The sequence below is a fragment of the Elephantulus edwardii genome, unplaced genomic scaffold (genome assembly GCF_000299155.1).
Source record: "Elephantulus edwardii isolate Elephantulus edwardi_28Jun2011 unplaced genomic scaffold, EleEdw1.0 scaffold00069, whole genome shotgun sequence".
Lineage (NCBI taxonomy): Eukaryota > Metazoa > Chordata > Mammalia > Macroscelidea > Macroscelididae > Elephantulus > Elephantulus edwardii.
Genome location: NW_006399819.1, coordinates 14,537,072 through 14,563,590, shown reverse-complemented (window position 1 = coordinate 14,563,590; position 26,519 = coordinate 14,537,072). Strand labels below are relative to the sequence as shown.

The 26,519-nt window shown below is 37.6% G+C and overlaps 1 protein-coding gene across 1 annotated transcript in view; it reads left to right on the top strand.

Annotated features, from left to right (window-relative positions):
* Positions 1-26,519, top strand: part of MSH4 (mutS homolog 4) — a 142,943-nt gene that overhangs the window by 65,040 nt on the left and 51,384 nt on the right. Inside the window, exons 8-13 of the mRNA XM_006888613.1 lie at positions 9,285-9,359; positions 12,195-12,259; positions 16,206-16,375; positions 18,069-18,205; positions 23,217-23,320; positions 25,341-25,465. Of these exons, the coding sequence (XP_006888675.1) occupies positions 9,285-9,359; positions 12,195-12,259; positions 16,206-16,375; positions 18,069-18,205; positions 23,217-23,320; positions 25,341-25,465 (676 nt within the window). The remainder of the gene's footprint in view (positions 1-9,284; positions 9,360-12,194; positions 12,260-16,205; positions 16,376-18,068; positions 18,206-23,216; positions 23,321-25,340; positions 25,466-26,519) is intronic.

The window sequence follows — 26,519 nt, the reverse complement described above, 5'->3', positions numbered from 1 at the left end:
AAAAATTATGGAAAAGTAAAAGAAAAGATTCTTTCATTGTTTTACAAGCCCTCCCCCAGGTCGAATTAATCAGGACTATTAACTTAGCAAAACTTAAATTTCTTGTTATAACCAATTAAAACTTATTTTGTTTCTACAAATATATGTAACTTGAAAATTTATTATATTTCACCAAGAATGAAATTTCCATTATAAATATCTAATATACTTTCTCCAACATTTGAAAGCTTTGATTGTAAATGTTATTATTCCAGTTTTCACCCAGTTTTTTCCTTTCACTTTGAATAATTTGTAATTATTTTTTCAATTGATTTCAGACTACTACACAAATTATCTATATTACATGACTACTTCTTTCATTCATTAATCAAGTGACTGATTTTACTAAGTTTTGTTGTTGTTAGGTGCCATGTGGTTTAGTATGACCCATATTGACCCTGTGAACAACAGACTTGAACCCTGTCCTATGCTGTGCCATCCTTATCATCTCTGACACACTTGAGACCATTGTTGCAGACAGTGTGTCAGTCCATCTGGTTGAAGGTCTTTCTTTTGCTGACCCTTCATCTTCCAAAGCAGGTATTTCTTTCCAAAGTATACCTCTTCTAGCAACATGTGCGAATAAAAGAGAAGAAGCTTTGTCAGCTTTGCTTCCAAGGAGCCCTCTGGCTGCACTTTTCCCAAGACATATCTGTTTGTTCTTTTGGCAACCCATGAAATATTTAACATTCTTCTCCAACACTGCAACTCAAAGGCATCGATTCTGCTTCTGTCATTTTTATTCATTGTCCAGCTCTCAGATGCATAGCAAGTGATTGAAAAGACCATCGCCTCAATCGGGCACACTGTAGTTTTCAAACAGACATCATTGCTTTTTTTTTTTTAATGAAAAGTTGAAGAACAGTGTTGCATTCATAGTTAAAAAGGACCATTTTGCTACAAGTAACAGTAAGAGACCTGAATAAATGGAAAAATATTCCCTGAATATGCATAGAAAGATACAATATAGTGAGAAGGACAATCTAAACAAAAATAATCTATATGTTTAACACAATTCCAATATGGATACCAAATTAACTTTTCAGAGAGACATAAAAGGCAGTTGGCAAGTTTATTTCTAAAGGAAAGAGACCTCAGACAAAGCATTTCTGAAAACAAAAATAAAGTGAGAGGCATAAAATTGAAGCAGAATGAACTGAAAATCAAATTCAAGCTGCGAGTTGCAATACTGAGAGAAGCTATGGGCAGAATCTTCGGTGATCCAGGAAGCACCAAATAGAGATGGCAGGATATACAGAGGTACTCTACCAAAAAGAATGGTCAACACGGAAATATTTCAGGAAGTAGCATATGATAAAGAGCCAGTGGTGATGAGGGAGTAAGTAAGCTGCATTTGAAAATATTTTAAAAAAAAAGGACCCCAGGAATTGATGAGTTTTCAACTACAAAGCAGCCCTGAATGTACTCACTAGACTATGCCAGGAAATTTGGAAGGCAGCTAGCCGGCCAACTGACTGGAAGAGATCTGTATTTGTTGCCCTTGCCAAGAAAGGTGAGTGAATGGAAGAGATCTGTATTTGTTGCCCTTGCCAAGAAAGGTGATTGAATGGAATGTGGACATTTTTGACCATAATATTAATATCACATACAAGCAGAACATTCTGAAGATCCTCCACAAAACCATCTAGAACAATATATTGACTGAGAGCTTCCAAAATTTCAAGATGGGTTTAGAAGAGGCTGTGCCACCAGGACTATCACTGCTTATGTCAGATGGATCTTGGTTAAAAGAGAATATCAGAAGAACATTTGTGATTTATGCAGAAGCATTTGGCTATGTGGATATTAAACTATGGCTAACATTGAGAAGATTGGAAATCCTGGAACACTTCATTGGATATAGTATGAACTGCAAAAAGAACAAACAAATCTGTCTTTAAAAAGGTGAAACCAGAGTGCTTTTTAGGAGCTAGGATGGTGAAACTCTGGGCATATTTTCAGAGTGGCAAGTCCCTGAAGCATGTTGGTAGGGTAGATGGTCAGTGGAAAACACGAAGATCATCAACAAGATGCATTGACATAGTGGCTGCTTCAGTGGGCTCAAACACAGTCAGTTATGAGTGTGGTTCAGGGCCAGGAAGTTTCATTCTGTTGTACATAATAAGGTCACTATGTGTTGAAACTGACTTGACAACGTTTCACAACAACATTTAGTTACTGTGAGTGGAAGAGTTAGTCTTAACTACCACCTTGGGAATTGCAGCAATTAACAATTTTTTTTTGTCTGCTGCTTCTTAGTCTCCTTTTCTGATTTTTTTTTTGGTGTGAAATCTCTCTGGCAAATAATGTTGAAACGGCTTAGTTTTAGAAGTTGGTTCCTTGTCTTCTGTTTCCTCATTTGTTCTCATAGTTTTAAATCTCATCTATGAGGCAATGATTACAAAATATCTCTTTTGATTCTGGATGCCTTCTGTATACTCCATACTCATCTCCGTACCTGACTGTTGCTATCTCCGTTTGGTAATGGAACATATTTCTAATTTGTACACCAAAGTTAGTTTCTATTCTTTCTTCCATAGCCAACTTCTCTTTCCTATATTCTATTTTAGTTAATAACAACTCCATTATTCTAGTTGTTCAGGCCAAAAATATCATTATTCTTGACTATTCACATTCATATCGTGAGTTCTTTTTGTCAGAAATTAAATTTTGTTGCTGTTAGGTGTCTTTGAGTTGACTGGCTCATAGTGACCCTATGTACAACAGAAATCTGTAAAATTAAAAATTAAAAGTACACTATGTAGCATTCAAGAGTAATGACTTTGAAAATTATTACATAACTTGGGAGAAACTAGAGAGCATTGTGCTGATTGAACTAACTCACTGATCACATTTTACAACATACCCAAGTATGTCAGACAAAGCTTCAGATTCCTTGCCTCAGAGGAGCAGCCTGGTTTCCTCTTCTCTGAGATGAACCTATGTGTTCTCTTAGTGGTCCATACTATATTCAGTACTCCAGGACCACAACTCAAAGGCATCAATCTCCTTCTATCATCTTTAGTAATTGTCAAGCTTTCAGACACATATCAAGTAATTGCGAAGATTATGGCCTGGAGCAGGTGCACCTTAGTCTCCATACTGACATCATTGCTCTCAGCACTCTGAAGATGTTCCTTACAGCAGACTTTCCCAATGCAGTTTGTCCTGATTTCCTGGTTGCTGGTACCAAGAGTGCTGATTTTAGAGTCAAGCAAATGAAAACTGTTAACAATCTCAATCTCTTCACCATCTATTGTGATGCTGTCAACTGGCCCAGTGGTGAGAATCTTTGTTTTCTCAGTGTTGAGCTTCAATCCATGTTGAAGACTGCAGTCCTTGACCTTCTGCAGCAAGTGTTTCAGGTCCTCCTCAGCTGCAGCAAGCAGGATTGTGTCACCTGCATAATGTAGGTTGTAATGAGTCTTCTCCAATCCTGATGCCACATTCCTCATCATATAGAGCAGAAGATTTTAATAGACAGTGTGAGAAGATGGAGTAAAGTATTATAATGAAATGTGCAAAGAGCTGGAGTCAGAAAATCAAAAGAACTGAACTCTTCTGGCATTTCTTAAACTAAAGGAAATGAAGAAAAAAAATCCAAGTCTTGAATTGCAATACTTAAGGATGCTTTGGGCAGAATATTAAATGATACAGGAAGCATTAAAAAATATGGAAGGAGTATACTGTATACTCCAAATCACTGTACCAAAAGGAATTGGCTGACACAAGAATTTCATGAAGCTATTTATGAACAAGGGCCTGTGGTTATGAAGGAAGAAGTTAAGCTGCTCTGAAAGAATTGGCAAGAAAACAAGGCCCTGGAGGACATTATGATGAGTGAAATAGCTCAGTCACAAAAGGAGAAAGACTGAATAATAAATGCCACTGCTATTAAACAGGATTGCCATGGGGGTTGGGAGGAAACTAAGAAAAGAGGGGATAAATAATGAACACTGCATTGGAACAGATGAGAGAAAGAGCTGTTTAAAAGGAAAATATAAAAGGAAAATATGATTAGGCATTATTTGTATGCCAACAGACCAGAATAAGAGGAGCATAGCAAAATGGACTGGGGTAGGGGGTACTGAGGAAAATGTGCAACAGTGAATGAATTTTTTAAAGAAAAAAGCAAACTAGGGAGGTTAGGGAGGAAAGTATTCAACAGTGAATGAATGGAAATCTAAGTTTTCTGTAAACTTTTATTAAAATCACAATAGAAAAATTATAAAAAAACAACACCCCAGGAATTGATGGCATACCAAGTGACATATTTCAACAAACAGATGCTGCCTTGGATGCATTTACCAAGTTGTTCAAGAAATCTGGGGGACGACCACCTGGCCAACTGACTTGAAGAGATCCAATTTATTTCCATTCTAAAGAAAGAAGACCTGACAGAGTATGGAAATTATAGAACAGTAACATTAATACCACATGCAAGAAAGATTCTACTGAAAATTATCCAAAAACAACTGGAACAGCACATCAACAGAGAACTGCCAGATGTTCAGGCTGGGTTTAGAAGAAGCCATGGTACTAAGGATATATAGCTAATATTAGATGGATCTTGGCTGAAAGCAGAGAGTACAAGAGGATGCCTGTTTCACTGAATATGCAAAGGCATTTGACTGTGTAGATCACAACAAACTGGCTGACGCTGAGAAGAATGAACTATTTGGTAGCCTTATCAAAGTTCATAGAGTTTCCAGAGGCATGTTGTGTGCGTGTGTGTGTGTGTGTGTGTGTGTGTGTGTGTTACTACCTAACTTGGGAGAGACTACAGAACATGCTAAGTGAACTAACTCAGGACCATAAGGAAAAATACTGTATAAGACCATTATTACAGAAATACAAAGATAACTAGTAAAACGTGTATGAGGATCCAAGATGGAGTGGGGAGAGAAGAGGAGTGGGGATGGTCAGGAGGGTAAGTGGTAATTATAGGGTCACACAATTTGATGGGGAGAGAGAAAAGTGGGTAAAGGAAATAGGAAAGATCCAGTGTGAAAAACTATATACAAATTTTGTAAGTAAACTAGTAGAAAATAAAAATTTTCTTTAAAAATTCTATATTAAAAAAAAACACAAAAAAACCAGCAAAAAAATTATATATTGACTACAAGTCAATTCTAAATCTTCATTGTTAATATGTGCTATTGAGTTCATTTCAACTTATTGTAACACCACGTTTTGGGTTTGGTTTTGTTTTTTTTTTTTTGCATTGCATTATATTGGCTAATATTTGTTGAGGATTTTGCATCTATATTTATAAGGGATATTGTCTGTAATTATATTTTTAGTGATGTCTTTGCCTGGGTTTGGTATCATCAGGGTGATTCTTGCTTCAGGAAATGAGGAGTATTCTTTTCTGTGTTCTGGAATAGTTTCAGTGAAATTGCTATAAGCTCTTTTATGAATGTTTGACAGTATTCTCCAGTGAAACTGTTTTAGCTTCAGACTTTTTAGGAGGAGTTTTTGTTTGTTTTACTTTTAACTGTGCTTTGAATGAAAAGTTTAGAAAGAAAAAAAAAACACCAAAAACCAAAACCTCCAGAAAACCTCATTACTATCAAGTCAGACACTCATAGTTGACCGTCCAGTATGTTTTCAGAGGCTATACATTTCATAGGAGGAATTGCTTATTCTTCTCATTGGTCAGCTAGTGAGTTCTAACCACCTGCCTTTGAGTTACCAGTGCAACTCTTTGCCACTAAACCACCAGAGCTCCCTTTTACACACACACACACACACACACACACACACACACACACACACACAGAGAGAGAGAGAGAGAGAGAGATGTTTCCTTACTTCCTTATTGCAGGGAGTTGTGCTGCTAACCCATAGGTAGCACCACTCTCATGGTTTGAATCCCGAGCTCCCATATATCTGTTTATCTGGTGGTTAGAACGTGCCAGCCTCTCTGGAGAAAGATGGACTATCTCCTCTTACACAGTTTATAGCCTCTTGAAAACCAGCTATAGTGTCAGCTATGAGTTGGTTCTGATGTAGTGGTGATGAGAGCGATGTCTGTGTATGTGTGTATATGGGATATCAGAACCCTTGATCATTGGCTTTCATGGACTGCCAAGAAAACAAACAGATTCATCTTGGAGAGGATTAAACCAAGCTACTCCTTGGAGGCAAGGATTCTGGGGCTTCGTCTGACATACTTTGGGCATGTTGTAAGGAGGGACAGGTCCTTGGAGAGGGACATTTTGCTTGGGAGGGTGGAAGGGACGGCGCAAGAGGAGAAGACCCTCTTTGAGATGGATTGATTCAGTAACTGGGGTAATCGGGATGGGTGTGTCAGAGGCAGTGCTATTGGCACAGGTTAGAGCAGGGTTTAGGGCTGTTGTACATAGGGTCGCTGAGTCACTAGCGGCTCAATGGCACATAACAACAACAATCATGTTAGCCCCCATTGAGGAGGTGTGGTATCCAGCTACCTTAACTGTGGACACGTGGTCTTGAAAATCATCAGTAGCTGTGGGCCCAGTATAAGAGAACACTTTCTACATTGAATAACGGTGGTGGAAAGAGGGCGAAGAGATTGGCACTCTTGTGAACAGACTGTGACACTACTGTAGAGAGATGGTGGCAAGGTTTAACCAGAGAACCCATGGAGATGAAGCCACAATTAAAGGTTTTGCTTGTGGGTGATTGAAGAAAGAGCTGATTTGTAGATGTTGTGAAATAAAGTTTGCTGGATGATTGAGGAAACCAGAGGCTCCTTGCATTTGTGCTGCTAAACTGAACCTGGACTTTGATTAATAGAGGAATTGTGTCTTGCTATTAATCTGTTTTGGGACTGTTGGACTAAACCTGAACTTGTATTGGTGATATTCTTTTCCTCTCCCACTCCTAAACCTATCTCCTTAATAAAACTTAACCACTGTGAGCAAAGTCTATGAGTCAGTTTGCAATGAACAATTGAACCCAATGATTGGTAGAAATAGGTATAGGAGTATGGGGTGTGGGGGAGGCATGTGTGACCATGTAGCAATTTGTCTGGCACTATGGAGGGTCTGGTCCTTAGAAAAGGACATGAAGCTTGGAAGGATGGAGAGACAGCCAGGAGAGAAAGACCCTGGATAAGATGGACAGATACAGTAACTGGGGCAATGGGAGTAGGTGTGTCAGAATCAGTGAGACTGGCTCAGAACAGAGCAGGCTTCAGAGCTGTTGTACATAGGGTTGCTAGGGTTGTAGGTGACTTGATGGCACATAACAACAACAACAACAACAACAACAACAACAACATCGTGGATATTATTAATAGGGAAAGTTTCCTTTTATGAGATGGTCAAAGTAAGAATTGCCCTTCCTCAGTTTGCAGTTGCTCCTTTTAAACTTGCATAAACATGGTCTTTTATCTGTGTATTTCTGTATTTCATTGTAAGAGAGTATAACTAGTGGGAACTGAGCTTTTCGTTTTGCTGTTTCTTTAACTATAGTCACAGAGTGGTTGAAGTATTGTTCAGTAGATACATGGATTGGCCAGGAAACCTCTAAAAGAAACAGCTACATATCAAGCATATTACAGCACAATTATAATATTGACTGTGTGCACCGTAACAAACTGTGGCTGCCTGAGAAGAATGGGAATCCCAGAACACTTGATTGTGCTTATGCGAAACTTATACTTGAACCAAGAGGCAGTCCTCAGAACAGAGCAAGGAAAACACTGCATGGTTCAAAATTGGGAAGAGCATACACCAGGGATGTGTCCTGTCTCCATACCTTTTCAACCTGTATGCAGAACAGATCATCCAGGAGGCTGGGCTCTATGAGGAGAAATGCGACATCAGTATTGGTGGAAAATCTATCAACAATCTGCGTTACGCAGATGACACTACCCTGCTTGCTGAAACTGAGGAGGACCTGAAGTGCCTGCTGCAGAGGGTCAAGGACTGCAGCCTTCAATATGGATTGAGACTCAATGTCAAGAAGACAAAGATTCTCACCACTGGACCAATTGGCAGCATCAGGATGGATGGTGAAGAGATTGAGATTGTTTAGAGCTTTAGTCAGCTTGGCTCCACAATCAACACTCTTGGCACCAGCAACCAGGAAATTAAAAGACGTATTGCGATGGGAAAGTCTGATGTTAGGGACCTCAATAAAGTACTGAAGAGCAACGGTGTGTCTCTGGAGACTAAGGTGCATCTGGTACAGGCCGTGGTCTTTGCAATCACTTGTTATGCATCAGAGAGTTGGACAATGATCAGGGAAGACAGAAGGAGAATTGATGATTTTGAGCTTTGGTGTTGGAGAAGAGTGTTGAGGGTACCATGGACTGCTAGGAAAACAAACAGATTCATCCTAGAGAGGGTTAAACCGGGCTGCTCCATGGAGGCAAGGATTCTGAGGCTTCATCTGACATACTTCGGTCCTGTTGTAAGGAGAGACCGGTCCTTGGAGAGGGACATCATGCTTGGGAGGGTGGAGGGCAGGCGCAGGAGGGGAAGGCCCTCTGGGAGGTGGATTCATTCAGTGACTGGGGCAATCAGGACGAGTGTTTCGGAGACAATGAGATTGGCACAGGACAGAGCAGAGTTTAGGGCTGTTGTACATAGGGTCGCTATGAGTCGCAAGCGACTCGTTGGCACATAACAGCAACAACTTCTTCATCAGTGTTAGCAAGTTGTTCTTTCCACAAGAGCATTCCTTATTTCTCCAGATCTAGTATCCACCATTTGGCTTTAGAGATTTATAATTTAACTGTAAAATTTATTCCTAAAATTTAAAATGTTAATGTGGCATCGTTTTGAAAATATATTAATTTGGATGATAGGAATTATGACTTTTTTACTTATATACACAGAAATGAATCAGGGAAATGAATGTTCAATAAGAAGCTTGGTAGTTTAGCTTTTTAGATATTATCTGTCATTACATATTGTCTGGAAATACCTTTTATACCTTTTCCCACCTTCATCCTTTTGTGTTGTTTCAGATTGAATAGTATCTTTTGTAACTACTGTGAGTTAAGGTAGACATCAGAGGCTGCGGTAGAAATCAAAATTTGATACAATAAAGTGAACTCTTCTATTGTGAGGCTTTCATGAGGCTGTTTTATTAGTCGGCTTATTAGTCAGCATCATCCTCCAGGCTGGAATGCTGGCTAATGTGATAATAAGAAAATATATAGAGACTATGATAAGCATAAAATGTTCAAGGAAAAACCCTTTTTGTATTTAATGTTTATAGTATCTATACCTGAATTTTTGTCTTGATAGGTTAATGCAGCTGAATCAAAGATAACAAATTTAATATACTTAAAACATATCTTGGAGCTTGTGGATCCTTTAAAGGTAACCTAATATGTTGTAGAAGAAATATTGGACAAAAGTATTTTTTAAAACATTTCAAACTTATAGTAAAAAGGTAGAAATAAATCCCAATATTCTTCACTTAGGCACTTAGTTTTATTTTGCCACATTTTTTCTCTTTTATGTCTGTACTCAGGGAACACATGGACATATAATAGTATTATCTTTATTATTACTATTCCTGAATCAATTGAGAGCAAGTTACGGTATCTAAATGCTAACTTATGGACCTTGTAAGAAAAAGGATGTTCCTTTTATAAATATAATTACCAGGTTCAGGGCATTTAATAGAATAATATCTGATAGACTATTATATAATGTGTAGTTCATATTTAAGTATTTATGATTATCTTAGTAATATTTCTTACAGCATTTTGTTTCATTTGCTTCAAGATCCAGTTGACTAACATGAATTGTCATACCATATTTTCTTCAGACACCATATGGCTAGAATAGTTTCTCAGCTATTTAGAAATCTTTTCTGATAGTGGCATTTTAAGAGTGAGTATTCTTTTCTATAGTGTTTTTTACTTCATTTCACTTCAGCTGTCTCCTAATGATAAGATTTGGTTTATGTATTTCAGCAGTAATATTCTAGATGCAATGTTGTTTCCTCTTCTGTATATCATATCAGGAGGTAATTATATATTTCTTGGTGATGTTAACTTTATTTCTTTACTGCAAAGTTACTATATTTTCTTTTGTAATTAGTAACTAATCTATGGAGTGATTCTTTGAGACTATGAATGAATATTCCTTGTCAAAGTTTCAAGGAACTTTAATGATGCAATAGTTATTTATTTGGCTGTTAACCACAAATTTGGTGGACTGAACTCACCCAGCAACACCATAGGAGAAGATCTGGTCATCTGCATCTCTGAAGATTAGTCACAACCCCTTACTGTTGAGTTACTTTCGGTTCTAAAGAATGGAGTAAAGTTTTATTGATAATATTAGCAAAATTTCCAAGGTTTCAACTAAAATAGAGAAGAGAAATACAAAAGAACAAAATTAAAATTATATGTTGGTGGTGGTGGTGTTAAGTGCCATCGAGTCATAGACAACTCATAGCGACCCTATGAAGGAAAGACCTGAACACTCATCCTTTTTCCAAGTTCATAGAATTTCCAGGGCCAAGGTATTTTTGGAGGCAAGCTATTTCAGAAGTGGATGCCACTCCTGCTTCCAAGCTTGTTTTAATTGGGGAGCTCCCCATACACTCTCCACCATGGGTAACCATTATTGCATTTGACATATCAATGTCACAGTGTTCAACATCATATCAACCACCATTTACCTCTGTACAGCATATGGACAGACCAGTGCTATACCACTTAGCAGAATGTTTGATCAAAAACAATTAAAACCAGGCCTAAGGGCTACAGGTTAAAATCACCCACCTTTGACTTGGTAGCATAATTTTCTAGCCGCCAGGCCCACAGAGCCCTCTCTTTGTTGTTGTTAAGTGCTGTCAAGTCGTAGATGACTCATAGCGACCCTATGAACGAAAGACCTGAACTCTTGTGTAACTGTCATTGTTTCTCCAAGTTCATAGAGTTTAGAGGCAATATACCTTAAAAAAAAGGGAGTACAAAGTTCCCATAGAATTTCCAAGGCTGTAATCTTCAGAGAAGCAGACTTCCATGTGTCATGGAGTGGTTGATGGGTTTCCAAGCACAAACTTTTGGTTAGCAACTGAGCATTTAACCATTGTCTCCAGAGCTCCTTCCTATAAAGATTATAGCCTAGAAAACCCTATAAGGCAGTTCTTCTCTGTCATATGAGGTGACCATGAGCCAAACTTAGTTTGATGCTACCTATCAAAAACAATATCAAACTTCCATTCATTAATTTTAGTATTCATTGATAATGCTTAACTGAAATATCTGTTCACATTATGGTTATACAATTATTATATCACTGATTTTAAATATTATACTCTGTAAGGTTATTTTTTTTATTAAAGTGTCAAAAGAAGATCTTCTTTTAGAATATGTAGCAAAGATCTAAAAACATAAAAGAGATCAAACTTATTGGTCCACTGGAAGCAAGTAGAACATCCCAGGATGTGGTCCTTAATCATCCTTCAAACAAGGGACAGGTTCTCCAAGGTAACCAGTAACATGAGGGAAGGAAGCTCTTACAGCTCAGGCCAATCAACCATGTGAGACCTGAAGAGCAGCATTTGCCTAAGGCTAGAGCCTTGAAGGCAGGAAAGGGAGGATAGAAGAGTCAACAGAAATCAGAATTATAGGGAGGCGGTAGAGAAAGTGCTCCTACATGGTGGGTATTTTAATGAATATTATAAAACAATGTGTATGAATGGTTAAGTGAAAAATCACTGTGCTTTGTAAACTTTTTCACTCAAATAATGGTAAAAAAGTAAGTTAAAACAAAAGCTAAAGTAAAATCCATACTTTTACTGTATAAACATGTTAAAATGGCTCTATAAATATGAAAATAACCTTTTACATTTAATACCTATACAGTAAAAATTTTGAGTTTTAAGTTCAGTATGTAAATGTGTGAACTAAGAACCTAGTTCTAATAAGTCACTAAGCATTAACTGGTTAGAAGACAATAGAAAAATAAGCTGCAGTAGTGAAGTAGTACATGCCACTTAAAATGGTATTCTCTCTAACTGAAAAAATATACTGTGCTTCCTCATCTTCTTTGCCTAAAATGTTTGTAACAAGTCTATAAATGAAAAAATGGAGGCAAGAAAGTTCTTGGCAAAGGATTAAATAAATGTAAATGATATGTTTTGATCATGTCACACTATATTATCCTAACTATTTTTATTTTATTCTCTAATAGATTGCACTGAAGAACTGTAACACACCTTTATTAAGAGCTTACTATGGTTCCTTGGAAGATAGCAGGTCTTTGTCATTGAAGTGTTAATAAAATACTGGCTTGTTCCTTTTGTTTGGTTAATTATTTTAGGGACTCTAATTGTATTCAGCAGAACTCTAGCTTTATTTAACATAATCCTTAAACTATTTTAAAAAATACCAAGTATACATTTTGTATTATAAATACAAATACTAAAATACTAAATAGTAGTATTGCTAATTTCTGCTAACATACAATTAGAATAGTTTAGAAAATAGAAATCTATGCACAACATCAATGTTTTTTAAGCTACTTTCAATGCAAAGAATATTTGCAAGTACAAAAAATGGTCTATATCTTTTTTCACTAAGACCTACTACAAAAAATAATTTGTATAGTTAATACAGTCTAATTATTGAACAATTTAAGTATAATATTGTTTTCAGCAATGGCAGTCTGTTGTATTATCCCCCCCCCAAATTTGTTACTTATTGTTATGTGCCATCTAGTAAAATACGTAGTGACTATATGAAAAACAGTTCTGAACCCTGCCCTATCCTCATCATCTCTGACATACTTGAGCCCATTGTTTCGTTCACTGTGTCAGTCTCTTTCATTGATGGTCTTCCTCTCTTTCACTGACCCTGCATTTCAAGGATAATTTCCTTTTCCAAGGAATAGCATCTCCTAACAAATGCCCAACATAAGTGAGACGAAGCTTCATCATCTTTACATGTAAGATGCACCTTCTCCAAGATATACCTGTTATTCTTTTGGCAGTCCATAAGATCAGTACTCTTGCCCAACACCAAATCTCAGAGACATCTATTCTTCTGTTATCTTTGTTCATTGTCCAACTCTCCACCCAAAGCATAGCACATGACTGAAAGTACCATGGCCTGAATCAGGTACAGTTTAGCCTTTAAATAGACATCATTGCTTCTCAGTGATTTGGAGAAGTCCTTGAGAATAGACTTTCTCAATGCATCTTTTTATTTCTTTTTTTACATTTTTTATTATTATTATTTTTTTTGTGTGTGTATATACCGTCAAAGTGGATCTGACTGGTACAGGAGGAGTTTGTCCCTCTTTCTCCAGCAGAGCATCTGGTGGATTTGAATGGCAGACCTCTGGGATTGCAGTGCAGCTTCTTGCCACTAGGCCACACATCTTTTTTATTTCTTGATTGCTGGTGCCAAGAGCGTAGCCTGGATTCAAATAAGATGAAATAAGTGACCCCTCAGGCTTTTCTCTATTATGATGCTGCCTTTTAATCTGGTGGTGAGGAATTTTATCTTACTGATGGTTAGATGAAAATCTGTATTGAAAGCTGTAATCTTCAGTCTTCTGCAGCAAATATTTCAAGTCCACATTACTTTCAGCGAGCAAGGTTATGTCATCTGCATGACGCAGCTTGTTGATAACTCTTCCTCCTATCCTGATGTCACATTCTTCTTAATAGAGTCCAGCTTTTTGAATGATTTGCTCGGCATATAGTTTGAATAAGTATAGAGAAGGGATACAGTAAGCTCTTATGCACTCTTTCTTGAATTTAAACCATATAGTGTTCTCTTGGTCTGTTTGGACAACTGCTTCTTGGCCCAGGTACAGACATTGTATGAGCAAAATTAAATATTCTGGAATTCCATTCTTCTCAGTGTTAACCATAGTTTGTCATAATCCACACAGCCTTTGCATAGTCAATAAAATACAGATAGCCATTCTTCTGATGTTCTCTACTTTTTACCAATATCCATCTGACATCAGCAATGGTATCTCTGGTGCCATGACCTACTGTACAACTAGCTTGAACTTTTGGCAGTTCTCTGCCAATGTAATAATGTTCTAGTCAATTTTGGATGATCTTCAACATTTAGCTTGCATGTCATATTAATGATATTGTTTGATAATTTTTACATTCTGTTGGATCACCTTCCTTGGGAATGGGACAAATACATATTTCTTCCAGTTAGTTGGCTAGATAGCTGTCTTCCAAATTTCCTGGCAAAGACTAATGAACATGTTCAAGACTGCTTTTGTTAGTTGAAACATGTCAAGACATGTGAATTGTTATCCCACCTTATTTTTATTTATTTATTTATTTATTTTTTTTGTTGTGTGCCGTCAAATTGGATCTGACTGGCATAGATTGTCTCTCCTTCTCCAGCAGAGCATCTGGTGGATTTGAACCATGTGCCTTTTTGATTGCAACACAGCTTTTTGCCACTAGGCCACCAGAGCTCCCTTGGGGCCTCATTTTTTTTTTTTTTACTGTGCTCTCCGTGCAGCTTTAACTTCTTCCTTCGTTGCCTTTGCTCTTGATTATATGCTATTTCCTGAAATACTTCAGTGTGGATAAATTCTTTTTTGGTATAGTGACTCTCTGTATTCATTCAATCTTCTTTTGACACTTCCTGAGTAATTCCTTTTGTTGTTGTTATGTGCTGTGGAGTCACCTGTAACTCTTAGCAACTCTGTGTACAAAAGCTCTGAACCCTGCTCTATCCTGAGCCAGTCTCACTCACTCTGACACACCTATCCCCATTACTCCAGTTACCATTTCAGTCCACCTAATCTGGGGTCTTCCTCTCTTGCCCTGTCCCTCCATCTTTCCAAGCATGATGTCCTTTCTGAATGACTAGTCCCTTTTGGTCGCGTGCCCAAAGTATGTGAGACAAAGCGTCAAAATCCTAGCCTCCAAGGACAAACTTAGTTTCACCCTCTCCAATACAAATCTATTTGTTCTCTTTGTGGTCAATGGTATGTTCATTACTCTTCTCCAGTATCACAACTCAAAGGCATCAATTATTCTTCTATCGTTCTCAGTCATTGTAGAGTTTTCTGATGCATATTAAGTAATTGCAAAGATCATGGCCTGGATCAGGCACACCTTAGTCCCCAGACTGATGTCTTTAGCATTTTGGAGACATCCCTTTAGATAACCGACTTTCCCAAAGCAATTTGTCTTTTGATTTCCTGACTGCTGGTTCCAAGAGTTGTTGATTGTGGAACTGAGCTAGCTGAAATTTTTAACAACCTCAGTCTTTTCTCCATCTATCATGGTGCTGCCATTTGTCCGAGTGATGAGAATCTTTGCCATTTGTTTTCTAAGCCTGAAAAATACTGGTTGAGTTCTTCCCTTTTTATTATCTGGCTCCAGTTCTTTGCATATTCCCTTATAATACTTTGCTTTGTCTCCTCAGGCTACCCTTTGAAATATTCTGTTCATATCTTTTACTTCTGCATGTCTTTGTTTTGGTGTCTTCATGCTTTAGTGCAATTTTCAGAGTCTCTTCTGATATCCATTTTGGTCTTTTTTTTCTCTGCTACCTAAGCACTTTTCATGAATCATTGATGTCATCTCATAACTCATTTGGTATTTTTGGTGTTTATGTGAAACTATAAATTATGGTTAATATTTAAAATTATGTTAAGTACAAATGAAATGAAGGAAAGAATATAATAAAAAAATTAGGAAAATATGAGTGACCAGGTTTCTCGTGACTTGATCACTGATAGCTGTGAGGTTCTTGTTACATTGTCTTACATGTTTAACATGTCTTCTATCAGCTATGGGATGGTTCCAATTTGACGGTACTCAACAATAACTAAATGATAAATGGGGACCATATTATTATTCTCAGAGTCCCTACACATAACCCAATATTTGGCATATGATAAGTGTCAGTGAATTTTTATTGAATGATTATCATGAAACCAGAGTTTTAAAAAAATTCTTTAAGAATGTATTTTTTACTTGAGGTAACCTATCTGCTAGCAGGCAGAGAGTTTCCCGTAGTGGGCACATGCTGTTTTAGGAGATAATGACCCAACTGGTGATAAAGTTTAAAACTGATAGAACCACAGTTGTAATTCAAGTAAACTTTATATATTCAGCTTAACTATTTATTTAAAAATTTGTTTTCTCTAATGACATCAAGAAAATAAATACAAATATCTGTTTGACTTGTTATCAATTATTTTATTTTTTAGATTTGGAATTATACTTGAAAAGATTAAAACAGTGATTAATGATGATGTAAGATACATGAAAGGATGCCTGAATATGAGGACTCAGAAATGCTATGCAGTGAAGTCCAACATAAATGAATTTCTTGACATAGCTAGAAGAACATATACAGAAATTGTAGATGACATAGCAGGTATTTGGTTATTTAGAAACAGATAATGTTGAAATGCATTGTCCTTTAAGGAATATTAAAAGTTCAAGTTTATATAATGTGCCTGTTATCTGAACTTAAATATAGAGTTACTCTCATAAAACACTTTGAGTTATATGAGCTATAAGTGCTAAAAGATTTCAGTGTCATGAAAGATAATGTTTTTATCTAGAAGTGAGACATATTAACTGATACAGCAATTCATTCATAACAAAATTTATTGAGAGTCTGCTAAACATAGGCTCTGCTCTCAGCACAGAGAATACTTAAGTGACTAAGACAAAGTCTCTGCTCTCATGGAGATTATGTTATAACAGGGGAGGCAGACAATAAGGAAATATATAATTTTACATAGACTATAAAATACGTGAAGAAAACACAGCAAAATAGAAGTTCAGAGCTTAGATGTGGAGCTTGAGTACTGGACTTCAGTATATGAAGTAGTAAATTTAGAAAGAGATTCCACATTCAGGTAGTGACATTAACAGAGCACAGAGGAACAAGGAAATTTCAAGGAATGTAGGAAGAAACTTATTAGGATGAGAACATATAGTTCCTTTCCAGGATTAATGAGAGATAAGATGTGAAATGTTAATCGAAGATCAGAATTTATTCTTTGAAAACTGTGAGTTTGGATCCTTCCCCAAGCATTATTATGAGGCATTTTTGTTCTGAAGAGTAGAATAGATTAAGAAGTTTAAGTTGCTGATGTTTTGAATGAATCTCAATGGAGGTAAACAAGCAAGGAGATTAGTTAAACCTTTACAAGTTAATAGAGCATTATTTAGGGTAAAAGCAATAAAGGTGAGAAGAGAGGACTAAGAAGAAAGAAGATCTATTAGGAGTTAATAATAAGATATATGTGGCAGAGATAAAGAGAAATGTAGTTACTCATGCTAATTGAAATTTCTGGCTTGACAATGATGATGCCATTAAGGAAAGCAGGAAAATAGGAGGAAGAACTGTTTTGAAGAATGAAGATGTTTAGTTTTTTTTTCAGATAATGTTCAAAGTATTAGTAGTTTATCAACTTGTAAATCTAGAGCTCTGAAATGAATTTAAAGCTGATAATAGGGATTTCAGTTTAGAAATTATATTTGGTGAATCATATATTTTCCCTTAAATTTTTCTTTTTGTAATATATATTTTTAGAGAGAATTTCTTATTGTGAATTAATAATTACAGAAACCTAGTTAATGATCACTTTAAAAAAGAAGTGGAATGAGTTGTATATAACATGTACTATAGAATATTAAAATAGTTTTATGTTAAATTTTGCAACTTATTTTCCTTCTTAAATACCTATCAGAATAATGCTTTTGTACCACAATATAAATCACTTTAAAGAGTGATTAACAACATCTATTAGGCATCAGTATTGTGTGGTTACTGACCTTCTAGCAGGTTTTCACATGCTGCAAATTGTATGGGAAGAAATTTTCCGTCTTTCTAGCAGAGCAGCTGGTGGATTTGAACCTCTGGCTTTTGAGTTGTCAGTACAATACCTTATCCACTAGACCACCAGAGCTCCCTTAATATAGTTTTAGAGTTGTGTTTTTTTTAAGAAAATAATATGACTCTTGCAAAAATAACAGAAAGTTGTATGATGACTTTTTAAATGGAAGAGTAATTTTCTTAATAAAATGTCTTTTTTTTTCTTGTTTCTGGTCACTAGGAATGATTAACCAACTTGGAGAAAAATATAATCTTCCTCTAAGGACAAGCTTTAGCTCTGCTCGAGGATTTTTCATCCAAATGAGTACAGATTGTATACACCTACCCAGTGATCAACTTCCTTCGGAATTTATTAAGGTTCATCCAAGAGTATTTGGTTAGGATGTTATTGTTTCTGATTTTATAGCGTTATATTTACATATTTCTAGGCAGTCTTTAAGCTTTATATGCTTTTTTAAAAAACAAAACAAAACCAACCCCTCCTTTTACCTGCTTAATTTTTTACTATTTTATCATTATTTATTATTATTATTTATGTTGCTTCTTCTACTTTCGCTTGCTCTACTTAACAGCTATATGAAATCTGATGCAGAAGCTTTTTTTTTTTAAGGGAAAAACATTTAACATTTAATTAGCCAACCTCCGTGAATTAATTAACTTATCTTCAAGCCACCAGGACACAGGCCCCCCAGTACCTTTAATCTCCTTTTCAGCTTTTCTGCTGAATAATTTGGCCTTCACAGTGACTGGTTGTTTGTGTAGCTTTCTGTTCTCCAGAATTTTGTAGTTGCTCAGTGGAACCAAATCAATGGTGGTAGTAGCTCCAGTCATGTTTCTGGAAGCATAATTTGTCAAGGTTGACAGTCGGACAGAAGTTCTGATTCCTCCTCAAGTAGTATTGTCTCAAACCAACCTTTCAGAAATAACTAACATTATAAGTAACAGAACGGCTAACAGTTGTGCCGGTCACTCTGATGCGTATGGTTAACCTAGTGACTGACTGTCACAAGACCCACAGCCAGAGAAGGAGGTCAGCAGGGACTCTTTGCAAGCTCTAGCACACCATGGCAACAACACTGAAGCCTCGACAATGCCGAAACTTTTTAACAAAAATTTCAAATTGTAATTTCTGATGTGGAGAAAAAAATGAAAAGGGAGAAGAAAAGTCCAAAAGGTGCTTTTGATAACAGAGATTTGGGAAATACAGCATCAAGACTCAAGGTGTTTTTGCATAATAAACTTTAAAATAATTCTGAAGTGTTTGCTTAACTTAATCCAGTATTTCCAAACCTTATTGTTAGATGCTATTGAGTTGACTCTCAATAGCTCCTAATTTGTTTGTTGTTGTTATGTGCCGTCGAGTCGCCTGCGACTCATAGCGACCCTATGTACAACAGCCCTAAACCCCGCTCTGTCCTGTGTCAGTCGCACTGTCTCTGACACTCCCATCCCAATTATCCCAGTCACTGAATCAATCCACCTCATAGAGGGCCTTCCTCTCCTGCGCCATCCCTCCACCCTCCCAAGCATGATGTCCCTCTCCAAGGACCGGTCTCTCCTCACTACATGTCCAAAGTAAGTTAGATGGAGCCTCAGAATCCTTGCCTCCAAGGAGCCACCCAGTTTAACCCTCTCCAGGACAAATCTATTTGTTTTCCTAGCAGTCCATGGAATTCTCAGTACTCTTCTCCAGCACCACAGCTCAAAGGCATCAGTTCTCCTTCTATCCTCCTTGGTCATTGTCCAACTCTCTGATGCATAACAGGTGATTGCGAAGACCATGGCCTGTATCAGATGCACCTTAGTCTCCAGAGAGACACCATTGCTCTTCAGCACTTTGGAGAGGTCCCTAACAGCAGACTTTCCCATGGCAATGCGCCTTTTAATTTCCTGGCTGCTGGTGCTAAGACTGTTGACTATGGAGCCAAGCAAACTAAAGCTGTGTACAATCTCAATCTCTTCACCATCCATCCTGATGCTGCCAGTTGGTCCAGTGGTGAGAATCTTTGTCTTCTTGACATTGAACCTCAATCCATATTGTAGGCTGAACTGAAACTGAGGAGGACCTGAAGCTCCTAATTAGGCAATCTAATATGCTGATCATACCTAGACCAAGAGGCTGTTGTGTGAACAAAGCAAGAAAATACTGTTGTTGTTATTGTTGTTGATTGCTGTAGAGTCAAGCACAACTCATTAGCGAACCTATGAACAAAAGGCCTGAAACCTTTCTATAACTATTGATGTTTATCAAAGTTCATAGAGTTTCCAGAGGCATGTTACATGGTTTAAAATTAAGAAAGGAGTGTGTCAAGGTTGTATCCTCTCACACTATCTATTACATCTGTATGCTGGACAAATTCTTCTAGCCACTGGATTCTATAACGAAGAATGTGGTATCAAGATCAGAGGAAGACTCTATAACCTGCGTTATACAATCATACAACCTTGCTTGCTAAAAGTGAGGAGGAATTTAAGCACTTGCTTCAGAAGATCAAAGAAGATACACTTCAGTATGGATTACAACTCAACATCAAGAAAACAAAAATTCTACCAGATGCTCTGCTGGAGAAGGAGGGACAATCTCCTCCTGTACCAGTCAGGTCCAGTTTGACAGTACACACACACACACACACATAAAATAAAAAAAATTCTTACTACTTTACCAATAGGCAACATCATGATAGATATAGAGTAAAGATTGAAGGTATCAATGACTTTATCTTACTTGGATTCAAAATCAGCACCCTTGGTAATAGCAGTCAAGAAATCAGGAGATGTATTGTTTTGGGAAAATTAGCAGTTAGGGAATTCTCCAAATGATGGAAGGATAATGATGTCAGTTTGAGGACTAAGGTGTATCTGAATCAGGACATGATCTTTCTCATCTCTTGCTGTGCATTTGAGAACTGGGCAATGAATAAGGATGAAAGAAGAATTGATGCCTTTGAGCTGTGGTCCCATGGACTGCCAAAAGAACAAACAGATAAGTTTTGGAGAAAGTGCAGCCAGAGTGCTCCTTTTGGAGATAAAGATGATAAAACTTCATCTCATATACTTCGAGTATGTTGCTAGGAGAGGCTATTCTTGCAGGAATCATAATTCTTGGGAAGGTGGAGGGTCAACAAAAGAGAGGAAGACTCTCAATCAGATGGATTGACATCGTGAGTGCTGCAAAGAGCTCTAGTGTGTGAGGAAGTGTGAAGATGGCAAAGGATAGAATAGAGTTCAGGTCAGCTACCTCTGTGAGTTGTACTCAGCGGCACCTTACAACAACAACAACGACAACAAACTGATTAGACACATAGTGACCCTATGAACAACAGATCTGAACCGTGTTCTGTCTTGCATCATCTTTACCATCTCTCCTACGTGCCAATCCATCTAGTTGAGGGTCTTTCTCTCTGTCTCACCTTCCATCTTTCGCAGAGTCTTTTCCCAAGGACTTTAAACATGCCCAGGTTTCACGGTTTTGCCTATCAAGGAGCACTCTTCTAATTTGTGCTTTTCCAAACCTTTGGACCATGGGAATACTGGGTTTTTTTTTCCACTCTATGTACATATTAACTCCTCAACCATATGAAAATTCTGTTAAAATTGAATAAAATTTGATTCCAAAAGGCTATAATCCTACTTTGAAACATATGGCTTACCATGGATAGGATTTGACTGAACCAAAACCCCAAACTCAACAACTGCTATTGAGCTGATTATGACTCATGGTGGCCCTGTGGGACACAGTACAATTGCCATGGAGCATTTCTAAGACTGTACATGTTTATGGAAGCAGCCTGCCTCAACTTTGTCCTAGCGAGCAGCTGGTAGATTTGAAGGTTCGATGAACATCTCAACTCTTAATCTCCTATGCTACCAGGGCTCCTTTAACCAGTAACTGGTTAATAAAATATAAATTTTTATTTGATGAATTGCATTGTGAAAGTCGGCTGTCAGAGACCTCTCCAAAGTACTGAAGAGCAAGGATGTCAGTCTGGAGACTAAAGTGTGCCTGATACGGGCCATGGTCTTTGAAATTCCTTGCTATGCATCGGAAAGCTGGGCAATGACTAGCGATGATAGAAGGAGAATTGATGCAATCCCAGAAGTACGTGGTTTGATTCCATCAGATGCTCTGCTGGAGAAGGAGGGGCAATCTCCTTCTGTACCAGTCAGATTTAATTTAATGGTACACACACACAAATTAAAAAAAAAAAAGAATTGATGTCTTTGAGCTGTGATGCTAGAGAAGAGTATTGGATATACTATGGACTGCTAGGAGAACAAACAGGCTCATCCTGGAGAGGGTGAAGTGAGGCTGTTCCTTGGAGGCAAGGATTCTGAAGCTTTGTCTGACATACTTTGGACATGTTGAAAGAAAGGATCAGCCCTTGGAGTGGGACGTCATGGTTGGGAGGGTGGAGGGACAGCGCAGGAAAGGAAGACCCTCAATGAGATGGATTGATTCAGTGACTGAGGTAATAGAGGTAAGGTGTATCAGAGACAATAAGCTTGGCTCAGGATAGAGCAGGGTTCAGAGCTGTTGTACATAGGGTCACAATGAGTCACAGTTAACTCTATGGCACATAACAACAACAATAACTACAACTCCCAAGGAATATTTTTTGGCACAAACTATTTACTACCCACCCCTCCCCAGTACACTGCATTAATAAGTAGTAACCAAAACCAAACCCAACCCACTGCCATTGAGTCTGTTCTCATGGAAACCCTATTTCAGGTTTCTGAGGCGGTAAGTCTTCTGCAGAATGTGACTAGGAGATTCAAGCTATTGACCTTCTAATTGGTAGCACAATATGTAACATGTTATATACCATTGAGTCAAACCAACCCATAGGTGACCCTTCAGTGAATTTTTAGGAGCACTGAATCACATGGGAGAAGATTGTCCAAGGATAGAGAACTGTTACAAGGGTAGAGAGTTGGGAAGACTGCTGTCTTTCTTTTCTTCCTGAAACACCTGGTAGTTTGGAAGAGCCTGAGTGAGATTTAGGAATGAATGGATAGACATCTGAGATAGAAGTCAGGGGTGAAATGAGATTCAAGATGTCCATTATGAAATATTACTTGGTAAAAAGAGACATTATTTTAGCTTAGTTAGCTTAAAGCCTGTCAAAACAGTCATGTCAGATGAGCTAAAGGTTAAAAACATGAGGTTAAAAACATCCTGCTTTACCCCTGAAGCAATCTTCCTTGTCTTTCATAATCAGTATCTACAGCCTTATTTGTGAAATTGTATCTCAAAAATTGAAGCAATTAGCTTAAATACCTATATTCCTATTATTAAAAGTTGTACATTTTATTTAATAAAAAGTATGTTCTTATTTTGACATTTGTCTTTTTAATTTCCTAGCAGATTTCTAAAGTGAAAAATTCTTACAGCTTTACATCGGCAGATTTAATTAAAATGAATGAAAGATGCCAAGAGTCTTTGAGAGAAATCTATCATATGACTTACATGTAAGAGCATTTGAAGCATTTAAATACTGAAAGAAATGGATTTAATTGAAGGAGCTATGCTAAATTTAATTAATTGAGGTTTTTGTCTAGTTGCAGAAAATTGGAGTTATGAATGTTAGCAGAAAAAGAACATTTCCTGGAAGAACAGTTTAAATTTCAGAGTATATCATTGTGACTTGGAAATCACTGATCCTCACAGAAACTTCAGGGCAAATTTCATTCAAAAACCCCGTTGTAATGGAAATGTTGTTGTAAATGTTTCACCAGGATGAGAAACTTGGCCCAGAAATCATGGACCTCTCTTGAACTTCATTTTATTGACTCTTTTCTTTTGATCTCTGAGCCCTCAGATTCTCTATTCTTGAAAACTCCTTGATACTGTCAACACCACCGTGTTGTTATTGTTAGGTGCCAGTCAGTTGACTACGACTCTTACTGATTCTATGAATAACAGATCTGAGTCTTGTCCTATCCTGTGCCATATTATTATCTCTGACACACCTGAGCCTATTGCTTTAGTCACTGTGTCAATCCATCTTATTGGGAGTCTTCTCTTTTGCTTACTTTCCACCTTCTCAAGCCTGAGGTTTCTTTCCAAGGAATAACCTCTTCTAGTAACAGGCCCAAGTAAGTGAAATGAAACTTCACTATCCTTGCCTCCAATAAGTACTCGGGGTGCACTTTTCCCAAGACATACCTCTTCTTTTAACAGTCCATGGGATAGTCAGTCCTTTTCCCCAACACCACACCACAAGGGAATCAATTCTTCTATCATCCTTTTTACTACAATAAGCACTACAATACTGTTAGTTATTTTGCTGTTAATGAAAGTGAAGCAATATAGCTAGAAAGAAGAACTAGAATGTTATGAATTGGTTGTCAGAGATGTTAAAGAAGAAGATTGGGCTTTCAAAACAATTTTAGGACATGGACCATAGAGATTATAATACTCTAAGTACATATTTTTTCCTTCTTGTTGTTGTTATGTGCCGTCTAGTCGCTTGCAACTCATTGTGACCTTATGTACAACAGCCCTAAACTCTGCTCTCTCCTGTGCCAGTCGCACCGTCTCCAATACACCTGTGCCAGTCGTACTGTCTCCGACACACCTACCCCAAGTATCCCAGTCACTGAATCAATCCACCTCATAAGAGGGCCTTCCCCTCCTGCGCTGTTCCTACACCCTCCCAAGCATGATGTCCCTCTCCAAGGACCGGTCCCTCCTTACATGTCCAAAGTATGTTAGATGGAGTCTCAGAATCCTTGCCTCCAAGGAGCCGCCCAGTTTGACCCTTTCCAGGATGAATCTGTTTTCCTAGCAGTCCATGGTACCATCAATACTCTTCTCTAGCACCACAGCTCAAAGGCATCAATTCTCCTTCTCTCCTCCTTGGTCATTGTATAACTCTCTGATGCATAACAAGTGATTGCGAAGACCATGGCCTGTATCAGATGCACCTTAGTCTCCAGAGAGACACCATTGCTCTTCAGTACTTTGGAGAGGTCCTTAACAGCAGACTTTCCCATCACAATAGCATATTTTTCCTAATAATGAAAAAAAATTGTATTACAGTATTATTTCCTTGCTGTATAAAAGCTTAGTTATATTTGCTTGTATCTGTATGTGAGGGAAGACTTAGGAGACATTGGAGAGTAAGATAAAATACTTAGTAGCTTTTGTTTGGAACTTAAAATAATGTACCCTCAAAATTATTAATAAATTAGGTCTGTCCAAGTGTAGTAAGGGCTTAAATTTATCTATCTGAAGTCTTCATATTGAATATAAAAGCAGTAATATAAAAAAGCCTGGTGTTAATGAGCTGATTATATGTGACTTTAAGCATGGACTTCAGTTTACTCATTTTAAGAATGAAGCCGTTGAATTGTAGCTTTTACCTATAGCACGTAACTCAGCTGTGAGTATATTTTATTTCAGGCTATTAATTTAATACTGTTTTATAAGTACATTGTCCCTTTAATAAAAAGTATTATTACATGCCTACCAAATCTGTACTTTCAGGATAGTGTGCAAACTGCTTAGCGAGATTTACGAACACATTCACTGCTTATATAAGCTGTCTGACACTGTGTCCATGCTGGATATGCTGCTTTCATTCGCTCATGCCTGCACTCTTTCTGACTATGGTAAGTTACTTTCTTTGGGATAAACATGTTACATGCTGAAATCTATTTGCCATTCAAACTAATATAAAAATTATGAATGTTTTATACTTTTTAAAAGAGTTTCTTGCTTATGACCCTATGTTGTTATGTGCCATCAAGTCGCTTGTGACTCATAGTGATTCTATGTACAATAGCCCTGAAACTTGCTCTATCCTGTGTCAACTTTACTGTCTCTGACACATCTACCCTCATTACCCCAGTCATTGAATCAAACTGTCTCATCAATGGACTTCCTCTCTTTCTTTGTCCCTCTACCCTTCCAAGCATAATATACCTCTCCAAGGACTGGCCCCTCTTTGCAACATGACCAAAGTATGTCAGATGAAGCCTCAGAATCCTTGTCTACAAGGAACAGACTGGTCTCGCCCCTCTAGGATGAACCTGTTTGTTCTTCTGTCAGTCCATGGTATATTCATACTCTTCTCCAGAACCACAGCTTAAAGGCATCAGTTCTCTTTCTATCATCCCTAGTAATTGTCCAGCTCTCTGACACATAATAAGTAATTGCAGAGACGATGGCCTGGATCAAGCACACCTTAGTTTCCAGACTGAAGTTATTGCTCTTCAATACTCTGGAGAATCCCTGATAGCCAACTTTCCCAGTGCAATTAATCTTTTGATTTTCTGGCTGCTGGTACCAAGAGTGTTGATTGTGGAGAAAAGCAAACTAAAGCTGTTAACAGTGTCAATCTTTTCACCATCTGTCAAATGGTATTTTTATTTGCAACTTTTTGAGAAGGCGCCACACCACTTTCCACAGTGACTGCACCATTTTAAACTCCCACCAACAGTGAATAAGGGTTCCAGTCTCTCTACAACCTCGCCAGCATTTGTTGCTTGCTGTTTTGTTAAATTTTGCTAGTCTTAGTGTGGTGAGATGGTATCTCATAGTTGTCTTGATATGCTTCTCTCTTGGAGCTAGGAGAAGATAAAATAGATGAATGGGACCTTCTAAGAATCAAATCCCTATGCACATCCAAAAACTTCTCCAACAGGGTAAAAAGGGAAGCCACAG